This window comes from Oncorhynchus gorbuscha, linkage group LG01 (genome assembly GCF_021184085.1).
Source record: "Oncorhynchus gorbuscha isolate QuinsamMale2020 ecotype Even-year linkage group LG01, OgorEven_v1.0, whole genome shotgun sequence".
Classification (NCBI taxonomy): domain Eukaryota; kingdom Metazoa; phylum Chordata; class Actinopteri; order Salmoniformes; family Salmonidae; genus Oncorhynchus; species Oncorhynchus gorbuscha.
The window spans coordinates 88,863,771-88,887,604 of NC_060173.1; the positions used below are offsets into that span (position 1 = coordinate 88,863,771).

A 23,834-nucleotide genomic window follows, 5' to 3' on the forward strand; every position below is an offset into this window, starting at 1 on the left:
GAAGTCCAGAATCCAGTTGCAGAGGGAGTTGTTTAGTCCCAGGGTCCTTAGCTTAGTGATGAGCTTTGAGGGAACTATGGTGTTGAACACTGAACTGTAGTCAACAAATAACAAATTGGAGTGGGTCTAGGGTTTGCTCGCAGTACACGTCCTGGTAATCCGTCTGGCACTGTGGCCTTGTGAATGTTGACCTGTTTAAAAGGTCTTAATCCCATCGGCTTCTTCTCTGCGGAGAGCGTGATTACACAGTCTTCCGGAACAGCGTTATTTGCCTCGAAGTGATCATAGAAGTAGTTTAGCTTGTCTGGTAGGCTCGTGTCACTGGGCAGCTCTAGCTGTACTTCCCTTTGTAGTCTGTTTGCAAGCCCTGCCACATCCAACGAGCGTCAGAACTGGTGTAGTATGATTCAATCTTAGTCCTGTATTGATACTTTGCCTGTTTGATGGTTCGTCGGAGGGCATAGCGGGATTTATTATAAGCTTCCAGGTTAGAGTCCTGCTCCTTGAAAGCGGCAGCTCCAGCCTTTCGCACAGTGAGGATGCTGCCTGTAATCCATGGCTTCTTGTTGGGGTATGTACGTACGGTCATTGTGGGGACGACATCATCAATGCACTTATTGATGAAGCCAGTGACTGATGTGGTGTACTCCTCAATGGCGTCGGAGGAATCCCGGGAACATATTCCAGTCTTTGATAGCAAAACAGTCCTGTAAGTTCAGCATCTGCTTCATCTGACCACTTTTTTATTGATCTAGTCACTGGAGCTTCCTGCTTTAATTTTTATTTGCAAGCAGGAATCAGGGGGATAGAATTATGGTCAGATTTGCCAAATGGAGTGCGAGGCAGAGCTTTGTATACATCTCTGTGTGTGGAGTAAAGGTGGTCCAGAGTTTTTTTCCCCTCTGGTTGCACATTTAACATGCTGATAGAAATTTGGTAAAACGGATTTAAGTTTCCCTACATTAAAGTTCCCGGCTACTAGGAGCGCCACCTCTGGGTGAGCGTTTTCTTGTTTGCTTATGGTGGAACACAGCTAATTCAATGCTGTCTTAGTGCCAGGCTCTGACTGTGGTGGTATCTAAACAGCTACGAAAAATACAGATGAAAACTCTATAGGTAGATAGTGTGGTCTACAGCTTATCATGAGATACTCTTCTTCAGGCGAGCAATAGCTTGAGACTTCCTTAGATATTGTGCACCAGCTGTTAATTACAAAAATACATAGTCTGCCAGACGCTGCTGTTCTGTCCTTCCGGTACAGCGTTTAACCAGCCAGCTGTATTTTGATAGTGTCGTCGTTTAGCCAGGACCCTGTGAAGCATAAGATTTTCTAGTTTTGAATGTCCCGTTGGTAGTTTAATCTTCTGTGTAGGTCATCTATTTTAATCTCCAAAGATTGCATGCTTACTAGTAGAATGGAAGGAAGTGGAGTTTTATTAGATCACCTATGAATTCTCAGAAGGCAGCCTGCCCTCTGGCCCCTTTTTCTCCACCTCCTCTTCAGGGAAATCACAGGGATCTGGGCCTGTTCCAGAGAAAGCAGCATGTTGTTCACGTCAGGCTCGTTCAAGGAAAAAAAGGATTCTGCCAGTCCGTGGTCAGTAATCGCAGTCCTGATGTCATTTTCAGTCATAAAAGACGGTAGCGCCGACATTATGTACAAAACAAGTAAACAATAAGTTACAAAAAATGCACAAAAAAAAATACAATCGGTTGGGGACACGTAAAACATCTGCCTTCTACGGCTCCATCACAAACAAATATATGCATACAAACACAGCAGCTGTGTTCGTGACTGTAAGCAGAGCTACTGCTGAACAGTAAAGAAACACCCATTAAAGATAAAGAACAAGCTCCCAATATTTTATTTCTGAGAGCACTGTGTGTTCCTTTGTGTGTGTGTGTGTGTGTGTGTGTGTGTGTGTGTGTGTGTGTGTGTGTGTGTGTGTGTGTGTGTGTGTGTGTGTGTGTGTGTGTGTGTGTGTGTGTGTGTGTGTGTGTGTGTGAGCGCATGTGCGTTTGTCCACTCTTTCAAATGCCCTGCGTCTCACTTGTCTGTGTGTGGGGTGTAGCCCACGTTTGTTGTAGACCTTGCGTCTAAGTGTGTGTGTCCCAGACACAGCACTGCGATTCAAGTCTCTGATAACCACCGTATTAGCCAAGTATGAATGTTGCCACGAGAGGGTGAGTGAGAGGGAGGGAGAGAGAGTGAAAGAGAGAGCAAAACAGAGCCAGAGAGAAAGACACAAGGGAGAGGGGGAGGAGGAGAGACATATGGAGTGAGTAAGAGAGAAATAACACACACAAGTGTGTGAGAGATGAGAAACGAGAGAGGGAGGAGGGAGACCGAGCAAAAAATAAAGAAAATAGAGAGGGAGAGAAAGAGAGAGAAAGAGAGAGAGAGGGAGAGAGAGAGAGAGAGAGAGAGAGAGAGAGAGACAGAGTGGGGGAGAGAGAGCGAGAGAGAGACAGAGTGGGGGAGAGAGCGAGAGAGAGAGAGAGAGAGAGAGAGAGAGAGAGAGAGAGAGAGAGAGAGAGAGAGAGAGGATAAGAGAGAGCGAGAGAAAGAGAGAGACAGAGTGGGGGAGAGAGCGAGAGAGAGAGAGAGTGGGGGAGAGAGAGAGAGAGAGAGAGAGAGAGAGAGAGAGAGAGAGAGAGAGAGAGAGAGAGAGAGAGAGAGAGAGAAAAGAGAGAAAGTTGAGGGTGGCTAGAGTAGAGTGAGGGAAATGGCCACAGGCAGCAGTTTGAGATACCCATCAGGGGCTCTGTTTTACACCTGCTGACACACACACGTACACACACATACACACACAGTAGAAAGCAGTGGCTAGGTAGCAGCAAGAGAGAGAGGGGGGGGGTGTTGTTTTAGAACATCACACAGCGCGTGCATAAACACTCATAAATATTAATGTCCATGAACCTGGCCTGCTGCTTTATTCATACGCTCATTCTGTGTGTGTGTGTGTGTGTGTGTGTGTGTGTGTGTGTGTGTGTGTGTGTGTGTGTGTGTGTGTGTGTGTGTGTGTGTGTGTGTGTGTGTGTGTGTGTGTGTGTGTGTGTGTGTGTGAGAGAGAGAGACAGAGATAGAGGGAGAGTGAGAGCTGATGATTAATTCATGCGTTGAGTTACACAGATACCCTTTACAAACAGACTTTACGGTATGGTGCCTTGTAAGAAAAAAAAAACAGCCCATTTTTTTTAGAGCCCAATTCATGAAGTCCCATTCGACCTTACTCTTGCCAGGATAAGCTTCTTATATCTCCCGTACACATGCCGGCAAGTTTAGGAGTGAGCCGATGTGGGGGGACATCTATTTTAATAAATCCATTGAATATACACAATCACAATCCATTATTCATTTGTTTTTTCAGGTCCTAAGAAACATAAGACTAATAATTTTCAAATGAATAGAATAGCATATTTTCAGTTGCATGATGTCTGGTCTGTGCAGCCTATATGCTTCATGGCTGATCCATGAACACTGTGCAGCCTATATGCTTCATGGCTGATCCATGAACACTGCGCAGCCTATATGCTTCATCGCTGATCCATGAACACTGTGCAGCCTATATGCTACATGGCTGATCCATGAACACTGTGCAGCCTATATGCTTCATGGCTGATTCATGAACATGAAATCAATAGTTATGATGTTAATTAAACAGACAACTCTTAGGCTACCCTGATCACAGTCAACACACATTTATTTTACAGTAGGCTAAGAATATAAAGAAATATAAAAAAATAAGAAAAATACTATTTTTCCCACACAACTTGCATCATGGCAGTGTGGAACCATTGACATATTCAAAAATAGGTGATATTTTGAAAGAGCCCAAGGCAGCCTCATGTTCTTTCGATCGTCATCTCTTTCCTACCCTCACTTCACTTTGTTAGGGAGCAGGCGTAGGGTCTTCCATTGAAGGCATCTTCATCATGATATCCACAGAAAATAATAGTCTGGTGTTATATTTCACAACCTCCGCTGTCTTTGGAGTTGCCTAAAGGCCTATGGGATCGAGGAAAACAATAGGCCGACACTTGATTTAGGCTCCATTATGGTTAAATGTTTCTCATCAGTGATAGATGAGCAAACGAATAGATGAGCTACACCACCTGCACTTATTTTCCCAGACAGAGAATTAACCAAAAGATGAATTCAGTCAAATAAAATCACATTGATAGATTAAGACAAATCACAGGCTTTTGGTCGGGAGTACACCTTAGGCTTAAGTGCAAAATAATCCACTTGTTAAACTATATACAACAGTATGCTATATACAGTGCATTTTGAAAGTATTCAGACCCCTTGACTTTTTCCACATTTTTGTTACATTACAGCCTTATTCTAAAATGAATACAAGTGTTTATTCCCCCTCATAAATCTACACACAAACACCCCATAATGACAAAAGAGAAAACAGGTTTTTAGAAAGTTTGGATAAAAAAAAAGAAAAAAAATTAAATAACTAAGTGTTCAGACTTTTTGCTATGAGACTTGAAATTGAGCACAGGTGCATGCTGTTTCCATTGATCATCCTTGAGATGTTTCTACAGCTTGATTGGAGTCCACCTGGGGTAAATTCAATTGATTGGACATGATTTAGAAAGGTACACACCTGTCTATACAAATCCCCACAGTCAACAGTGCATGTCAGAGAAAAAAACAAGTAAATGAGGTCAAAGAAATGATCCATAGAGCGCTGAGACAAGATTATGTCGAGGCACAGATCTGGGGAAAGGTACCAAAACATTTCTGGAGCATTGAAGGTCCCCAAGAACACAGTGGCCTCCATCAATCTGTTATGGAAGAAGTTTGGAACCACCAAGACTATTCCTAGAGCTGGCCGCCCTGCCAAACTAAGCAATCAGGAGAGAAGGGCCTTGGTGACCAAGAACCCAATGGTCAGTCTGACAGAGCTACAGAGTTCCTCTGTGGAGATAGGAAAACCTTCCAGAAGGACAGCCATCTGTGCATCACTCCACCAATCAGGCCTATACGGCAGTGGCCAGAAGGACTCAGCTCCTCAGTAAAACACACATGACAGGTGGTGGCAGCATCGTGCTGTGACGATGCTTTTCCGCGGAAGGGACTGGAAAACTAGTCAGGATTGAGGGAAAGATGAACGCAGAAAGGTACACAGAGATCCTTGATGAAAATCTACTTCAGAGTGCTCAGGACCTAAGACTGGGGGTGAAGGTTCACCTTCCAACAGGACAACAGCCCTATCAAGACAATGCAGGAGTGGCTTTGGGACAAGACTTTGAATGTCCTTGAGTGGCCCAGCCAGAGCCCGGACTTTGACCCAATCTAACATCTCTGGAGAAACCTGAAAATAGCTGTGCAGAGCTATTAACTGACAGAGCTTGAGAGGATCTGAAGAGAAAAATGGGAGAAATCCCGAAATACACGTGTGCCAAGCTTGTAGCATCATACCCAAGAAGACTCAAGGCTGTAATCACAGCCAAAGGTGCTTCAACAAAGTACTGAGTAAAGGGTCTGAATACTTACAGTTGAAGTCAGAAGTTTACATACACTTAGGCTAGAGTCATTAAAACTAGATTTTCAACCACTCCACAAATTTCTTGTCAACAAACTATAGTTTTGCCAAGTCGTTTAGGACATGTACTTTGCGCATGACACAAGTAATTTGTAAACACTTGTTTACAGACAGATTATTTAACTTATAATCACAATTCCAGTGGGTCAGAAGTTTACATACACTAAGTTGACTGTGCCTTTAAACAGCTTGGAAAATTCCAGAAAATTATGTCATGGCTGTAGAAGCTTCCAAAAGGCTAATTTACATAATTTGAGTCAATTGGAGGTGTACCTGTGGCTGTATTTCAAGGCCTACCTTCAACCTCAGTGCCTCTTTGCTCGACATCATGGGAAAATCTAAGGAAATTAGCCAAGACCTCAGAAAACAAATTGTAGACCTCCACAAGTCTGGTTCATCCTTGGGAGCAATTTCCAAACGCCTGAATGTACCACGTTCATCTGTACAAACAATAGTACGCAACTATAAACACCATGGGACCACGCAGCCGTCATTCTGCTCAGGAAGGAGACGCATTCTGTTTCCTAGAGAAGAACGTACTTTGGTGCGAAAAGTGCAAATCAATAGCGAACAAAAGCAAAGGACCTTGTGAAGATGCTGGAGGAAACAGGTACAAAAAGTATCTATATCCACAGTAAAACGAGTCCTATATCGACATAACCTGAAAGTCCGCTCAGCAAGGAAGAAGCCACTGCTCCAAATCCGCCATAAAAAAGCCAGACTACGGTTTGCAACTGCACATGGGGACAAAGATTGTACTTTTTGGAGAAATGTCCTCTGGTCTGATGAAACAAAAATAGAACTGTTTGGCCATAATGACTATCTTTATGTTTGGAGGAAAAAGGGGGAGGCTTGCAAGCCGAAGAACATCTTCCCAACCGTGAAGCGGAAGGAAATATGTGGATATATTGAAGCAACATCTCAAGACATCAGTCAGGAAGTTAAAGCTTGGTCGCAAATGGGTCTTCCAAATGGACAATGACCCCAAGCATACTTCCAAAGTTGTGGCAAAATGTCTTAAGGACAACAGAGTCAAAGTATTGGAGTGGCCATCACAAAGCCCTGACCTCAATCCTATAGAAGATTTGTGGGCAGAACTGAAAAAGCATGTTCGAGCAAGGAGGCCTACAAACCTGACACAGTTACACCAGCTCTGTCAGGAGGAATGGGCCGAAATTCACCCAACTTATTGTGGGAATCTCGTGGAAGGCTACTCTCGTGGAAGGCGAAACCTTTGACCCAAGTTAAACAATTTAAAGGCAATGCTACCAAATACTAATTGAGTGTATGTAAACTTCTGAACTTCTGACCCACTGGGTCACCCACTGACCCACTGGGAATGTGATGAAAGAAATACATGTATTTTAATTTATGTTTTCATTCCAGGCTGAAAGTCACCAAACAAGGCCTCAACCTTTTGCTTACTTCATCCTAGCCCGAAAACACATCGCTGGGGGCTGGGCTGGTAATGCAGGTGCACTTGTTTTGTTAAATACTTTACAATTAAGATTCCTTGCCTTAAAATAACCTTAGTAGTGTTTTGATATAATCCTATTATTTATTTTTACTAATCGAACCTTTATTTAACTAGGTAAGTCAGTTAAGAACTAATTCTTATTTACAATGACGGTCCGCCAAAAGGCAAAAGTCCTCCTGCGGGGACGGGACGAAACACACATCACGGCAAGAGACAACACAACACTACATGAAGAGAGACCTAAGACGACAACATAGCATGGCAGCAACACATGACAACACAGCCTGGTAGCAACACAACATGACAACAACATGGTAGCAGCACAACATGACAACAACATGGTAGGAGCACAAAACAAGAGTACAAACATTGTTGGGCACAGACAACAGCACAAAGGGCAAGAAGGTAGAGACAACAATACATCACGCAAAGCAGCCACAACTGCCAGTAAGTGTCCATGATTGAGTCTTTGAATGAAGGGATTGAGATAAAACTGTCCAGTTTGAGTGTTTGTTGCAGCTCGTTCCAGTCGCTAGCTGCAGCGAACTGAAAAGAGGAGCGACCCAGGGATGTGTGTGCTTTGGGGACCTTTAACAGAATGTGACTGGCAGAACAGGTGTTGTATGTGGAGGATGAGGGCTGCAGTAGATATCTCAGATAGGGGGGAGTGAGGCCTAAGAGGGTTTTATAAATAAGCATTAACCAGTGGGTTAAAGCGATGGGTATACAGAGATGACCAGTTTACAGAGGAGTATAGAGTGCAGTGATGTGTCCTATAAGGAGCGTTGGTGGCAAATCTGATGGCCAAATGGTAAAGAACATCTAGCCGCTCCAGAGCACCCTTACCTGCCGATCTGTAAATTACGTCTCCGTAATCTAGCATGGGTAGAGTGGTCATCTGAATCAAGGTTAGTTTGGCAGTTGGGGTGAAAGAGGAGCGACTACGATAGAGGAAACCAGGTCTAGATATAACTTTAGCCTGCAGCTTTGATATGTGCTGAGAGAAGGACAGTGTACCATCTAGCCATACTCCCAAATACTTGTATGAGGTGACTACCTCAAGCTCTAAACCCTCAGAGTTCGTAATCACACCGGTGGGGAGAGGGGCATTTTTCTTACCAAACCACATGATCTTTGTGTTGGAGGTGTTCAGAACAAGGTTAAGGGTAGTGAAAGCTTGTTGGACACTAAGAAAGCTTTGTTTTAGAGCATTTAAGACAAAATACAGAGAGGGGCCAGATGAGTATAAGACTGTATCATCCGCATATAAATGGATGAGAGAGCTTCCTACTGCCTGAGCTATGTTGTTGATGTAAATTGAGAAGAGCGTGGGGCCTAGGATCGAGTCTTGGGGTACACCCTTGGTGACAGGCAGTGGTTGAGAGAGCAGATGTTCTTACTTTATACACTGCACTCTTTGAGAGAGGTAGTTAGCAAACCACGCTATAAAAAAAAACTATAACATACACTCAAAGCACGGGGTCAGGGGTACAACTGCTCCCTGGCGAGTAAGAATCTACCCAACAGGACCTCAGATAATCCAACATACACTCTAATCCACAAAACGGCCGTGTGTGTGTGTGTGTGTGTGTGTGCACGGCTTAGATTCCAGGAACATTTCAGTAGATGAGGGAACTCCCCCTCATTTTAAAAACCAATCAATGACTGCCTTGAGTAATGAAAATGATGGGTCTTTACCTTTCTCCTCTCCCTCTCTGGGTTGAAGGTGCCAAACCACGACTGCATCTGAGGAAGGAGCACAAAGAACACACTGTCTGAGTCCCGTTTGGTAGACACACACACAAGTACTTCACCTGAGACTGGAGGAGAGTTAAATAAGCCTCATCTAATCCACTGTCAGTCAAGGCTGAAGCGCATCCAGGGAACGAACGAACGAACGAACGCAAACACACACACACACACACACACACACACACACACACACACACACACACACACACACACACACACACACACACACACACACACACACACACACACACACACACACACACACACACACACACACACAGCTGAGGTAGACAGGGTATGCTTTAACAACTAAAACAAAACATGTACAGCTCCCACCTCTCCAAAGAGCATTACTGATCACAGCTGAGTCTACCACTAAAGGGACGGGGGAGGGGGGATAGAGAGGGAGATAGAGAGAGGGTAGAGAGAAAGAGATACAGAAGCATAGAGAGAATGAAAAAAAAGAAGAGACAGACACGGGTGGCCAGCCCAGACATCTCAAGAGAGGAGACTAGATTGTTCATTCTTTCTTTCTTTCTCTTACTCCATTTCTCGCTTTCATCTCGGGGGAAGTCCAGCAACAATAGAAAGCTCAATCGGGAATCAGCTGCACCTCAAGACGCACGCACGCACACACACACACACACACACACACACACACACACACACACACACACACACACACACACACACACACACACACACACACACACACACACACACACACACACACACACACACACACACACACACACACACACACACACACACACACACACACACAGTGTGGTTTACACAATCAAGAGCAATCTAAACAGAGGAGTCTGTGAAGAGCCACTGTCAGCCATGGACGTGCACACACACACACACACACACATACACACACTCACACAGTGTGTGGTTTACACAATCAAGAGCAATCTAAACAGAGGAGTGTGAAGAGCCTTTGTCAGCCATGGATGCACACACACACTCTGACACACACGTACTCTTACACAGAGACAGAGAGACAGAGAGAGCGTCAGAGAGAGAGAGAGAGAGCGTCAGAGAGAGAGAGAGAGAGCGTCAGAGAGAGAGAGAGAGAGCGTCAGAGAGAGAGAGAGAGAGAGAGAGAGAGAGAGAGAGAGATCGGCACACATTCATTCTGTTCAACTATTTAGCAACTCAGTGTTGCCATGGTTTCTCTGTCTGCACTACAGCTCTCGTCATTGGATGTTTGTGTGTGTGTGTGTGGTCGTGTGTTTGTGTAATTTCTACCTGTATATGTGTGTATGTGTGTGTGTGTGTGTGTGTGCGCGCGCTAGGAGGTTAGAGTGAGGATGAGTGTTTATTTACACATGAGAGAGAGAGTCAGATAGCATGAAAGAATGATAGACAATGGCCGCCTATCTACCCACCTTAGACAAAGGTTGCTTGTGTGTGTACGACAATGATGTTGTCTGTCATCTACCCTTGCACAGAAGCATGTGTGAGAATCTCTCATTTCGTTGAGGAATCCTCCTCATGAGAGCTAGAGGATCCCCTCCTGCACACAAATAATTCCTTAAAAGAGCGAGGTTTCCATCCAATTGACGACAGATTTTCATGTGAATATTCAAAAAGTCACATAAATAAAATAGGCAAATTTTCCCACCAGAGACGCGTTTCCATCAAATGGACTTGTTGCGGATAAAAGCCTGTGTCTGTTGACGCATATAAAACTGACTCTTGTGAATAAATTCCGAACAAAAAATACAAGTTAAATGGATTTATTGCATTTTCAACTGTAGGTTTTGACACAAAATTCTTTGCATTTAGCGAATGTGCCCACTCTGGTATTGGCACGTACGCTCTAGCTAACAGCTCGCAGATATAGCCTACATGATGAGATTATTATGGACCAAGATTATTTTAAATTGAACAAAAAGTAAAGTGTTGGTTTCAGGTTTTACGAGCTGAAATAAAAGATCTCAGAAATTGTTCATATGCACAAAAAGCGTATTTCTCTCAAATCTTGTGCACAAATTTGTTCACATCCCTGTTAGTGAGTATTTCTCCTTTGCCAAGATAATCCATCCACATGAAAGATGTGATATATCAAGAAGCTGATTAAACAGCATGATGATTACAGAGGTGCACCTTGTGCTGGGGACAATAAAAGGCCACTCTAAAATGTGTAGTTTTGTCACACAACACAGTGCCACAGATGTCTCAAGTTTTGAGGCAGCGTGCAATTGATATGCTGACTGCAGGAATGTCCACCAGAGCAGTTGCCAGAGAATTGAATGTTAATTTCTCTTCCATAAGCCACCTCTAACATCATTTTAGAGAATTTGGCAGTACGCCCAACCGGCCTCAGAACCGCAGACTGTGTGTAACAATGCCAGCCCAGGACCTCCACATCCGGGAAGGTCTGAGACCAGCCACCCGGACAACTGATGAAACTGTGGGTTTGCACAACCAAAGAATTTCTGCATAAACTGTCAGAAACCGTCTCAGGGAAGATTATCTGCGTGCTCGTCATCCTCACCAGGCTCTTGACCTGACTGCAGTTCGGCATCGTAACCGACTTCAGTCGGAAAAAGCTCACCTTCGATGGCCACTGGCACGCTGGAGAACACTGAATCCAGGTTTCAACTGTACCGGGCAGATGGCAGACAGCGTGTATGGCGTCGTGTGGGTGAGCGGTTTGCTGATCAACATTGTGAACAGTGCTCCATGGTTGTGGTGGGGTTATGGTATGGGAACGCATAAGCTACGGACAATGAACACAATTGCATTTTATCAATGGCAATCAATGCACAGAGATACTGTGACGAGATCCTGGGGCCCATTGTCGTGCCATTCATCCACCATCATCACTCCATGTTTCAGCATGATAATCCACGACCCCATGTTGCAAGGATCTGTACACAATTCCTGGAAGCTGAAAATGTCCCAGTTCTTCCAAGGCCTGTATACTCACTCAGACATGTCACCCCATTGAGCATACTTGAGTTGCTCTGGATCGACATGTACGACAGCATGTTCCAGTTCCCACAAATATCCAGCAACTTCGCACAATTTGTAAGTCGCTCTGGATAAGAGCGTCTGCTAAATCACTTAAATGTAAATGTAAATGTAAGAAGAAGAGGAGTGGGACAACATTCCACAGGCCACAATCAACAGCCCGATCAACTCTATGTGAAGGAAATGTCGCGCTGCATGAGGTAAATTGTGGTCACACCAGATACTGACTGGTTTTCTTTTTCTTCAAGGAATCCGTGACCAACATAACTGTATTCCCAGTCATGTGAAATCCATAGATTGGAGCCTAATGAATTTAGTTCATTTGACTGATTTACTTGTATGAACTGTAACTCAGTCAAATCTTTGAAATTGTTGCATGTTGCGTTTACATTTTCACCACCCTGTGAAGTTCATCATAACTTATTTCATCTGTAGCCTAATAAACCAGCTTGGTCCATAGACTAGACGTAACATAGTCAATGTAAATCCAGGATATTAAAATTAGTAGGATATATCACGTTTGGTATGGTCACATAAGACAGGTTAGTTAAGGCAAAAACTAATGTACGGTGGTTGGTCGGGGTGGATCGGTAGGCGTATAAGTGTTTCCACCACCATTTCTCACATAATTCATTTTACCGACACAAAAAGATCCCACCTTGTCTAGCGTATCTTGTTTTGTGGACATTTGGAAAGTTTACAGACAAAGTAGCTTTTCCCATCAAGCCTGTCGTGACATTTTTATCCTTTAATAGCATGATAAGGTTGGATGGAAAACTGGTTTCTGATCAAATGATCCTGGATATGTTCTATCCTGCTTTCTATCCGCTCTATCTTTTTATCTCTCTTCCTCCCTCGCTTTCTTTTCTTTCTCTGGTCCGCCTGACTTTCTTATCCCCTCTCTCTCTCTATTCCTTCACCTCAAAGTTTTAAAAATCATTTCAAGTGAGACCGTCTGCAGATGTGAGGAGAGAAGACTTGAGCTCTTCATAAATATGATCGAAAGAGAGAGAACTAGAGACAGTGAGAGAGAGACAAATAGAGAACCTAGAGACAGTGAGAGACATTGAGAGAGAGAGAGAGAGAGACAGCGAGAGAGAGAGAGAGAGCCAGTAAGAGAGAGAGAGAGATAAATAGAGAACCTAGAGACAGTGAGAGACATTGAGAGAGAGAGAGAGAGAGAGAGAGAGAGAGAGAGAGAGAGAGAGAGAGAGAGAGAGAGAGAGAGAGAGAGAGAGAGAGACAGTGAGAGAGAGTGAGAGAGACAGTGAGAGAGAGAGAGAGAGAGACAGTGAGAGAGAGAGAGAGAGAGACAGTGAGAGACAGTGAGAGAGAGACAGTGAGAGACAGTGAGAGAGAGAGAGACAGTGAGAGAGAGAGAGAGAGAGAGAGAGAGAGAGAGAGAGAGAGAGAGAGAGAGAGAGAGAGAGAGAGAGAGAGAGAGAGAGAGAGAGAGAGAGAGAGAGAGAGAGTCAGTGAGAGAGAGAGAGCGAGACCGTGAGAGAGAGAGAGCGAGACAGTGAGAGAGAGAGAGCGAGACAGTGAGAGAGAGAGCGAGAGAGCGAGAGAGAGAGCGAGAGATAGAGAGCAAGAGAGAGAGAGACAGAGAGAACTAGTAACAGTGAGAAAGAGAGACAGTGAGAGAGAGATTGAGGCAGTGAGAGAAAGAGACAGTGAGAAACAATGAGAGAGAGAGAAACAAAAAGATAATTACTTGACACATTGCAAAGAATTAACAAAAAAACAGAGCAAACTAGAATGCTATTTGGCCCTACACAGAGAGTACACAGCGGCAGAATACCTGACCACTGTGACTGACCCAAAATTAAGGAAAGCTTTGACTATGTACAGACTCAGTGAGCATAGCCTTGCTATTGAGAAAGACCGCCGTAGGCAGACATGGCTCTCGAGAGAAGACAGGCTATGTGCTCACTGCCCACAAAATTAGGTGGAAACTGAGCTGCACTTCCTAAACTCCTGCCCAATGTATGACCATATTAGAGAGACATATTTCCCTCAGATTACACAGATCCACAAAGAATTTGAAAACAAATCCAATTTTGATAAACTCTCATATCTACTGGGTGAAATTCCACAGTGTGCCATCACAGCAGCAAGATTTGTGACCTGTTGCCACAAGAAAAGGGCAACCAGTTAAGAACAAAACACCATTGTAAATACAACCCATATTTATGCTTATTTAATTTATCTTGTGTCCTTTAAACGTTTGTACATTGTTAAAACACTGTATATATATAATATGACATTTGTAATGTCTTTATTGTTTTGAAACTTCTGTATGTGTAATGTTTACTGTTAATTTGTATTGTTTATTTCACTTTATATATTATCTACCTCACTTGCTACCTCACTTGCTATATTATCTACCTCACTTGCTACCTCACTTGCTATATTATCTACCTCACTTGCTTTGGCAATGTTAACACATGTTTCCCATTGAATTGAAATAGAGAGACAGTGAGAGAGAAATAGAGCGACAGTGAGAGAGAAATAGAGAGACAGTGAGAGAAAGAGAGACAGTGAGAGAGAAATAGAGAGACAGTGAGAGAGAAATAGAGAGACAGTGAGAGAAATAGAGAGACAGTGAGAGAGAAATAGAGAGACAGTGAGAGAGAAATAGAGAGACAGTGAGAGAGAAATAGAGAGACAGTGAGAGAGAAATAGAGAGACAGTGAGAGAGAAATAGAGAGACAGTGAGAGAAAGAGAGACAGTGAGAGAAATAGAGAGACAGTGAGAGAAAGAGAGACAGTGAGAGAGAAATAGAGAGACAGTGAGAGAGAAATAGAGAGACAGTGAGAGAGAAATAGAGAGACAGTGAGAGAGAAATAGAGAGACAGTGAGAGAGAAATAGAGAGACAGTGAGAGAGAAATAGAGAGACAGTGAGAGAAATAGAGAGACAGTGAGAGAGAAATAGAGAGACAGTGAGAGAAATAGAGAGACAGTGAGAGAGAAATAGAGAGACAGTGAGAGAAAGAGAGACAGTGAGAGAGAAATAGAGAGACAGTGAGAGAGAAATAGAGAGACAGTGAGAGAGAAATAGAGAGACAGTGAGAGAGAAATAGAGAGACAGTGAGAGAAATAGAGAGACAGTGAGAGAGAAATAGAGAGACAGTGAGAGAAAATAGAGAGACAGTGAGAGAGAAATAGAGAGACAGTGAGAGAAAGAGAGACAGTGAGAGAGAAATATAGATACAGTGAGAGAAATAGAGCGACAGTGAGAGAGAAATAGAGAGACAGTGAGAGAGAAATAGAGAGACAGTGAGAGAAATAGAGAGACAGTGAGAGAAATAGAGAGACAGTGAGAGAGAAATAGAGAGACAGTGAGAGAGAAATAGAGAGACAGTGAGAGAGAAATAGAGAGACAGTGAGAGAGAAATAGAGAGACAGTGAGAGAGAAATAGAGAGACAGTGAGAGAGAAATAGAGAGACAGTGAGAGAAATAGAGAGACACTGAGAGAAATATAGATACAGTGAGAGAAATAGAGAGACACTGAGAGAAATAGAGAGACACTGACATAAATAGAGAGACAGTGAGAGAAATAGAGAGACAGTGAGAGAAATAGAGAGACAGTGAGAGAGAAATAGAGAGACAGTGAGAGAGAAATAGAGAGACAGTGAGAGAAATAGAGAGACAGTGAGAGAGAAAGCAGAATGTGATGAGATGCAGGACAACAATTAAATGTATTCCCTTTATCGTATCTGTGATAAAGGGAAGGGAAGTCAGTCAGTCATTCAGCCTTCCTGCCTCCAACACTAACACACACACAAAAGGAGCTTTGACCCACACACACACTGACCAGGGAAGTCAAATTTATGTACAGTACCAGTCAAAAGTTTGGACACACCTACTCATTCAAGGGATTTCCTTTATTTGTACTAGTTTCTACATAGTAGAATAATAGTGAAGTCTTCAAAACTATGAAAAAACACATATGGAATCATGTAGTAACCAAAAGTGTTAAACAAATCAAAATATATTTTAGATTTTAGATTCTTCAAAGTAGCCACCTTTTGCCTTGTGTGTAGATGTGTGTAGTTTCTGAGTTGCTTGTTTAAAAATGTGTTTACGTGTAGCTACTACATGTTATGGTTGACCCTGCCACCTCAGGTCAGACAGCACACTACTGCTGCCCCAGGCTGTGTCTGTGTGTTGTGTTGTCACTCAGGTCAGACAGAACACTACTGCTGCCCCAGGCTGTGTCTGTGTGTTGTGTTGTCACTCAGGCCAGACAGCACACTACTGCTGCCCCAGGCTGTGTCTGTGTGTTGTGTTGTCACTCAGGCCAAACAGGCTGTGTCCGTGTGTTGTGTTGTCACTCAGGTCAGACAGCACACTACTGCTGCCCCAGGCTGTGTCTGTGTGTTGTGTTGTCACTCAGGTCAGACAGCACACTACTGCTGCCCCAGGCTGTGTCTGTGTGTTGTGTTGTCACTCAGGCCAGACAGGCTGTGTCCGTGTGTTGTGTTGTCACTCAGGTCAGACAGGCTGTGTCTGTGTGTTGTGTTGTCACTCAGGTCAGACAGGCTGTGTCTGTGTGTTGTGTTGTCACTCAGGTCAGACAGCACACTACTGCTGCCCCAGGCTGTGTCCGTGTGTTGTGTTGTCACTCAGGTCAGACAGGCTGTGTCCGTGTGTTGTGTTGTCACTCAGGCCAGACAGGCTGTGTCTGTGTGTTGTGTTGTCACTCAGGTCAGACAGGCTGTGTCCGTGTGTTGTGTTGTCACTCAGGCCAGACAGGCTGTGTCCGTGTGTTGTGTTGTCACTCAGGCCAGACAGGCTGTGTCCGTGTGTTGTGTTGTCACTCAGGTCAGACAGGCTGTGTCTGTGTGTTGTGTTGTCACTCAGGCCAGACAGGCTGTGTCCGTGTGTTGTGTTGTCACTCAGGTCAGACAGCACACTACTGCTGCCCCAGGCTGTGTCTGTGTGTTGTGTTGTCACTCAGGCCAGACAGGCTGTGTCTGTGTGTTGTGTTGTCACTCAGGCCAGACAGGCTGTGTCCGTGTGTTGTGTTGTCACTCAGGTCAGACAGCACACTACTGCTGCCCCAGGCTGTGTCCGTGTGTTGTGTCGTCACTCAGGTCAGACAGCACAATACTGCTGCCCCAGGCTGTGTCCGTGTGTTGTGTTGTCACTCAGGCCAGACAGGCTGTGTCTGTGTGTTGTGTTGTCACTCAGGCCAGACAGCACACTACTGCTGCCCCAGGCTGTGTCTGTGTGTTGTGTTGTCACTCAGGCCAGACAGGCTGTGTCTGTGTGTTGTGTTGTCACTCAGGCCAGACAGGCTGCCCCAGGCTGTGTCTGTGTGTGTTGTGTTGTCACTCAGGTCAGACAGAACACTACTGCTGCCCCAGGCTGTGTCCGTGTGTTGTGTTGTCACTCAGGCCAGACAGGCTGTGTCTATGTGTGTTGTGTTGTCACTCAGGTCAGACAGCACACTACTGCTGCCCCAGGCTGTGTCTATTGTCACTCAGGTCAGACAGCACACTGCTGCCCCAGGCTGTGTCTATGTGTCACTCAGGTCAGACAGCACACTACTGCTGCCCCAGGCTGTGTCTGTGTGTTGTGTTGTCACTCAGGCCAGACAGCACACTACTGCTGCCCCAGGCTGTGTCCGTGTGTTGTGTTGTCACTCAGGCCAGACAGGCTGTGTCTGTGTGTTGTGTTGTCACTCAGGCCAGCACACTACTGGCCCCAGGCTGTGTCCGTGTGTTGTGTTGTCACTATGTGTCTATGTGTTGTGTTGTCACTCAGGTCAGACAGCACACTACTGCTGCCCCAGGCTGTGTCTATGTGTGTTGTGTTGTCACTCAGGTCAGACAGCACACTACTGCTGCCCCAGGCTGTGTCTGTCACTCAGTGACAGCACACTTGCCCCAGGCTGTGTGTCACTCAGGCCAGACAGCACACTACTGCTGCCCCAGGCTGTGTCCGTGTGTTGTGTTGTCACTCAGGCCAGACAGGCTGTGTCTGTGTGTTGTGTTGTCACTCAGGTCAGACAGCACACTACTGTTGCCCCAGGCTGTGTCCGTGTGTTGTGTTGTCACTCAGGCCAGACAGGCTGTGTCTATGTGTGTTGTGTTGTCACTCAGGTCAGACAGCACACTACTGCTGCCCCAGGCTGTGTCTATGTGTGTTGTGTTGTCACTCAGGTCAGACAGCACACTACTGCTGCCCCAGGCTGTGTCTATGTGTGTTGTGTTGTCACTCAGGTCAGACAGCACACTACTGCTGCCCCAGGCTGTGTCTGTGTGTTGTGTTGTCACTCAGGCCAGACAGCACACTACTGCTGCCCCAGGCTGTGTCCGTGTGTTGTGTTGTCACTCAGGCCAGACAGGCTGTGTCTGTGTGTTGTGTTGTCACTCAGGTCAGACAGCACACTACTGCTGCCCCAGGCTGTGTCTATGTGTGTTGTGTTGTCACTCAGGTCAGACAGCACACTACTGCTGCCCCAGGCTGTGTCCGTGTGTTGTCGTCACTCAGGCCAGAATCAGGAGGATGGAAGCTATGTGGAGCATGCTGGTATGTTGCCTCCAGGCTGTTCATCAACACAAAAACACTCCCAACAGGAGAGGGATAGAGGGAGGGAGTGATAGGGGGAGGGAGTGATAGAGGGAGGGAGTGATAGGGGGAGGGAGTGATAGGGGGAGGGAGTGATAGGGGGAGGGAGTGATAGGGGGAGGGAGTGATAGAGGGAGGGAGTGATAGGGGGAGGGAGTGATAGGGGGAGGGAGTGATAGGGGGAGGGAGTGATAGGGGGAGGGAGTGATAGAGGGAGGGAGTGATAGGGGAGGGAGTGATAGGGGGAGGGAGTGATAGGGGGAGGGAGTGATAGGGGGAGGGAGTGATAAACTGAGTTTCACCCCCACTGGTGGCTTGTAGTCACTGGTTCTCTGTGAGCTCTCTGACAGGCAAACACACACACACACTTTCTCTCGCGCACACGCACACACACACACACCAATTTCCCCCCTGGGATTGTTTTAAGCAGCAGTGGCAGAGTTAGCGGGAAACACTGCACACTGAGGTGAATTTCACAGAGACATCCACTTCAAGATAAACTGAGTGCACAACCATTGGCCACACTACATTATGACCGTGTGAACTCATGCAGACTGGCCGAACATGACATATGGGAAGGTGGGCTCACCCTCTCATTGGCTACGTAGATTATTCTGGCGTAGCAGCAGATCATGAGGAAGATGAGGGTGAAGAGTGGGACGTACCATCTGCAGGGTGGGAGGACAGAGGAAAATGCATTACACACAAGAGGGCCATGTCTTTACATGAAATCAACACACATTTAAATGTGATTCTCCCATTGACTTGAACACAAGAGTTACTTCAAGAGCATACACTAACTAAAGAGGAAGACTGACAGGTGGAATGGTAATGACCTCTCAGGCCTGGGAGCCTAGGGCCAGGAGTTTTCCCTGGTCAAATCATGTAGTCAAGATAAACTCCTGGCCCTGGTATAATCATAAAACACCAGGAGTGCAGTGAACTCTGCAGTGAACTCTGCAAAGGCATCTAAAACATTTAACTCCATTTATTTTGTATAGGTATTTGTTTAGGTTAGATATCCTTCAGCCACCTCTGATTCAGCACTTGTGTAGAGAAGTAAAACCATAGCGCAATAGGTAAGTACTATGGTTTCTGTCCAGGACACTGTGAGAGAAAGACAGAGGCGGAGAAAGTGAGAGAATAGTGGGTAATGTACGGCATTCTTGAGCGATGGAGGTCAAGAAAGGATGACAAAAGGGACACAACTTCAGAAATGCACGGTATTTCTGTTAAGATGTGTGACAGAGAACGAGAGAGAGAGAGAAAGAACAGCTTCAGAGGAGTGTCACCCGCTCAGAAAATGACCAGACAACAGGCCTCAGAATGCCAGGACTCTAACCACTACCCTACTCTCAGGGCCTCAACAGTACCTTAACACATCAAAGCACTTCTGCTCATCAGAATGGAACACATCATAATAGACAGACCATTCTAAGGCTGTCCTGTTGCTGTACATACACAGATAGACAGACCATTCTAAGGCTGTCCCTGCTGCTGTACATACACAGATAGACAGACCATTCTAAGGCTGTCCCTGTTGCTGTACATACACAGATAGACAGACCATTCTAAGGCTGTCCCTGCTGCTGTACATGCACAGATAGACAGACCATTCTAAGGCTGTCCCTGTTGCTGTACATGCACAGATAGACAGACCATTCTAAGGCTGTCCCTGTTGCTGTACATGCACAGATAGACAGACCATTCTAAGGCTGTCCCTGTTGCTTTACATGCACAGATAGACAGACCATTCTAAGGCTGTCCCTGTTGCTGTACATGCACAGATAGACAGACCATTCTAAGGCTGTCCCTGTTGCTGTACATGCACAGATAGACAGACCATTCTAAGGCTGTCCCTGTTGCTGTACATGCAGATAGACAGACCATTCTAAGGCTGTCCCTGTTGCTGTACATGTAGATAGACAGACCATTCTAAGGCTGTCCCTGTTGCTGTACATGTAGATAGACAGACCATTCTAAGGCTGTCCCTGTTGCTGTACATGCACAGATAGACAGACCATTCTAAGGCTGTCCCTGTTGCTATACATGCACAGATAGACAGACCATTCTAAGGCTGTCCCTGTTGCTGTACATGCACAGATAGACAGACCATTCTAAGGCTGTCCCTGTTGCTTTACATGCACAGATAGACAGACCATTCTAAGGCTGTCCCTGTTGCTGTACATGTAGATAGACAGACCATTCTAAGGCTGTCCCTGTTGCTGTACATGCACAGATAGACAGACCATTCTAAGGCTGTCCCTGTTGCTGTACATGCACAGATAGACAGACCATTCTAAGGCTGTACCTGTTGCTGTACATGCACAGAAAGACAGACCATTCTAAGGCTGTCCCTGTTGCTGTACATGTAGATAGACAGACCATTCTAAGATAGACAGACCATTCTAAGGCTGTCCCTGTTGCTGTACATGACAGACCATTCTAAGATAGACAGACCATTCTAAGGCTGTCCCTGTTGCTGTACATGCACAGATAGACAGACCATTCTAAGGCTGTCCCTGTTGCTGTACATGCACAGATAGACAGACCATTCTAAGGCTGTCCCTGTTGCTGTACATGCACAGATAGTCCCCTGTTGCTGTACATGCAGATAGACAGACCATTCTAAGGCTGTCCCTGTTGCTGTACATGTAGATAGACAGACCATTCTAAGGCTGTCCCTGTTGCTGTACATGCACAGATAGACAGACCATTCTAAGGCTGTCCCTGTTGCTGTACATGCACAGAAAGACAGACCATTCTAAGGCTGTCCCTGTTGCTGTACATGCACAGATAGACAGACCATTCTAAGGCTGCCCCTGTTGCTGTACATGCACAGATAGACAGACCATTCTAAGACTGTCCCTGTTGCTGTACATGCACAGATAGACAGACCATTCTAAGGCTGTCCCTGTTGCTGTACATGCACAGATAGACAGACCATTCTAAAGCTGTCCCTGTTGCTGTACATGCACAGATAGACAGACCATTCTAAGGCTGTCCCTGTTGCTGTACATGCAGATAGACAGACCATTCTAAGGCTGTCCCTGTTGCTGTACATGTAGATAGACAGACCATTCTAAGGCTGTCCCTGTTGCTGTACATGTAGATAGACAGACCATTCTAAGGCTGTCCCTGCTGCTGTACATGCACAGATAGACAGACCATTCTAAGGCTGTCCCTGTTGCTGTACATGTAGATAGACAGACCATTCTAAGGCTGTCCCTGTTGCTGTACATGCACAGAAAGACAGACCATTCTAAGGCTGTCCCTGTTGCTGTACATGCAGATAGACAGACCATTCTAAGGCTGTCCCTGTTGCTGTACATGTAGATAGACAGACCATTCTAAGGCTGTCCCTGTTGCTGTACATGTAGATAGACAGACCATTCTAAGGCTGTCCCTGTTGCTGTACATGCACAGATAGACAGACCATTCTAAGACTGTCCCTGTTGCTGTACATGCACAGATAGACAGACCATTCTAAGGCTGTCCCTGCTGCTGTACATGCACAGATAGACAGACCATTCTAAGGCTGTCCATGTTGCTGTACATGCACAGATAGACAGACCATTCTAAGGCTGTCCCTGTTGCTGTACATGCACAGATAGACAGACCATTCTAAGGCTGTCCCTGTTGCTGTACATGTAGATAGACAGACCATTCTAAGGCTGTCCCTGTTGCTGTACATGCACAGAAAGACAGACCATTCTAAGGCTGTCCCTGTTGCTGTACATGCAGATAGACAGACCATTCTAAGGCTGTCCCTGTTGCTGTACATGTAGATAGACAGACCATTCTAAGGCTGTCCCTGTTGCTGTACATGTAGATAGACAGACCATTCTAAGGCTGTCCCTGTTGCTGTACATGCACAGATAGACAGACCATTCTAAGACTGTCCCTGTTGCTGTACATGCACAGATAGACAGACCATTCTAAGGCTGTCCCTGCTGCTGTACATGCACAGATAGACAGACCATTCTAAGGCTGTCCCTGTTGCTGTACATGCACAGATAGACAGACCATTCTAAGGCTGTCCCTGTTGCTGTACATGCACAGATAGACAGACCATTCTAAGGCTGTCCCTGTTGCTGTACATGCAGATAGACAGACCATTCTAAGGCTGTCCCTGTTGCTGTACATGTAGATAGACAGACCATTCTAAGGCTGTCCCTGTTGCTGTACATGTAGATAGACAGACCATTCTAAGGCCGTCCCTGCTGCTGTACATGCACAGATAGACAGACCATTCTAAGGCTGTCCCTGTTGCTGTACATGTAGATAGACAGACCATTCTAAGGCTGTCCCTGTTGCTGTACATGCACAGATAGACAGACCATTCTAAGGCTGTCCCTGTTGCTGTACATGTAGATAGACAGACCATTCTAAGGCTGTCCCTGTTGCTGTACATGCACAGAAAGACAGACCATTCTAAGGCTGTCCCTGTTGCTGTACATGCAGATAGACAGACCATTCTAAGGCTGTCCCTGTTGCTGTACATGTAGATAGACAGACCATTCTAAGGCTGTCCCTGTTGCTGTACATGTAGATAGACAGACCATTCTAAGGCTGTCCCTGTTGCTGTACATGCACAGATAGACAGACCATTCTAAGACTGTCCCTGTTGCTGTACATGCACAGATAGACAGACCATTCTAAGGCTGTCCCTGCTGCTGTACATGCACAGATAGACAGACCATTCTAAGGCTGTCCATGTTGCTGTACATGCACAGATAGACAGACCATTCTAAGGCTGTCCCTGTTGCTGTACATGCACAGATAGACAGACCATTCTAAGGCTGTCCCTGTTGCTGTACATGTAGATAGACAGACCATTCTAAGGCTGTCCCTGTTGCTGTACATGCACAGAAAGACAGACCATTCTAAGGCTGTCCCTGTTGCTGTACATGCAGATAGACAGACCATTCTAAGGCTGTCCCTGTTGCTGTACATGTAGATAGACAGACCATTCTAAGGCTGTCCCTGTTGCTGTACATGTAGATAGACAGACCATTCTAAGGCTGTCCCTGTTGCTGTACATGCACAGATAGACAGACCATTCTAAGACTGTCCCTGTTGCTGTACATGCACAGATAGACAGACCATTCTAAGGCTGTCCCTGCTGCTGTACATGCACAGATAGACAGACCATTCTAAGGCTGTCCCTGTTGCTGTACATGCACAGATAGACAGACCATTCTAAGGCTGTCCCTGTTGCTGTACATGCACAGATAGACAGACCATTCTAAGGCTGTCCCTGTTGCTGTACATGCAGATAGACAGACCATTCTAAGGCTGTCCCTGTTGCTGTACATGTAGATAGACAGACCATTCTAAGGCTGTCCCTGTTGCTGTACATGTAGATAGACAGACCATTCTAAGGCCGTCCCTGCTGCTGTACATGCACAGATAGACAGACCATTCTAAGGCTGTCCCTGTTGCTGTACATGTAGATAGACAGACCATTCTAA

The 23,834-nt window shown here is 45.5% G+C and overlaps 1 protein-coding gene across 3 annotated transcripts in view; it reads right to left on the reverse strand.

Moving 5' to 3' along the window:
* Nucleotides 1-23,834, reverse strand: part of si:dkey-100n23.5 (cyclic AMP receptor-like protein A) — a 117,109-nt gene that overhangs the window by 59,629 nt on the left and 33,646 nt on the right. For all 3 annotated transcript variants that reach the window (XM_046364775.1, XM_046364783.1, XM_046364793.1), the window contains exons 9-10: nucleotides 18,950-19,028; nucleotides 8,737-8,784 (exon numbers count right to left, since the gene is read on the reverse strand). In XM_046364775.1, coding sequence (XP_046220731.1) covers nucleotides 8,737-8,784; nucleotides 18,950-19,028 — 127 coding nt within the window. The remainder of the gene's footprint in view (nucleotides 1-8,736; nucleotides 8,785-18,949; nucleotides 19,029-23,834) is intronic.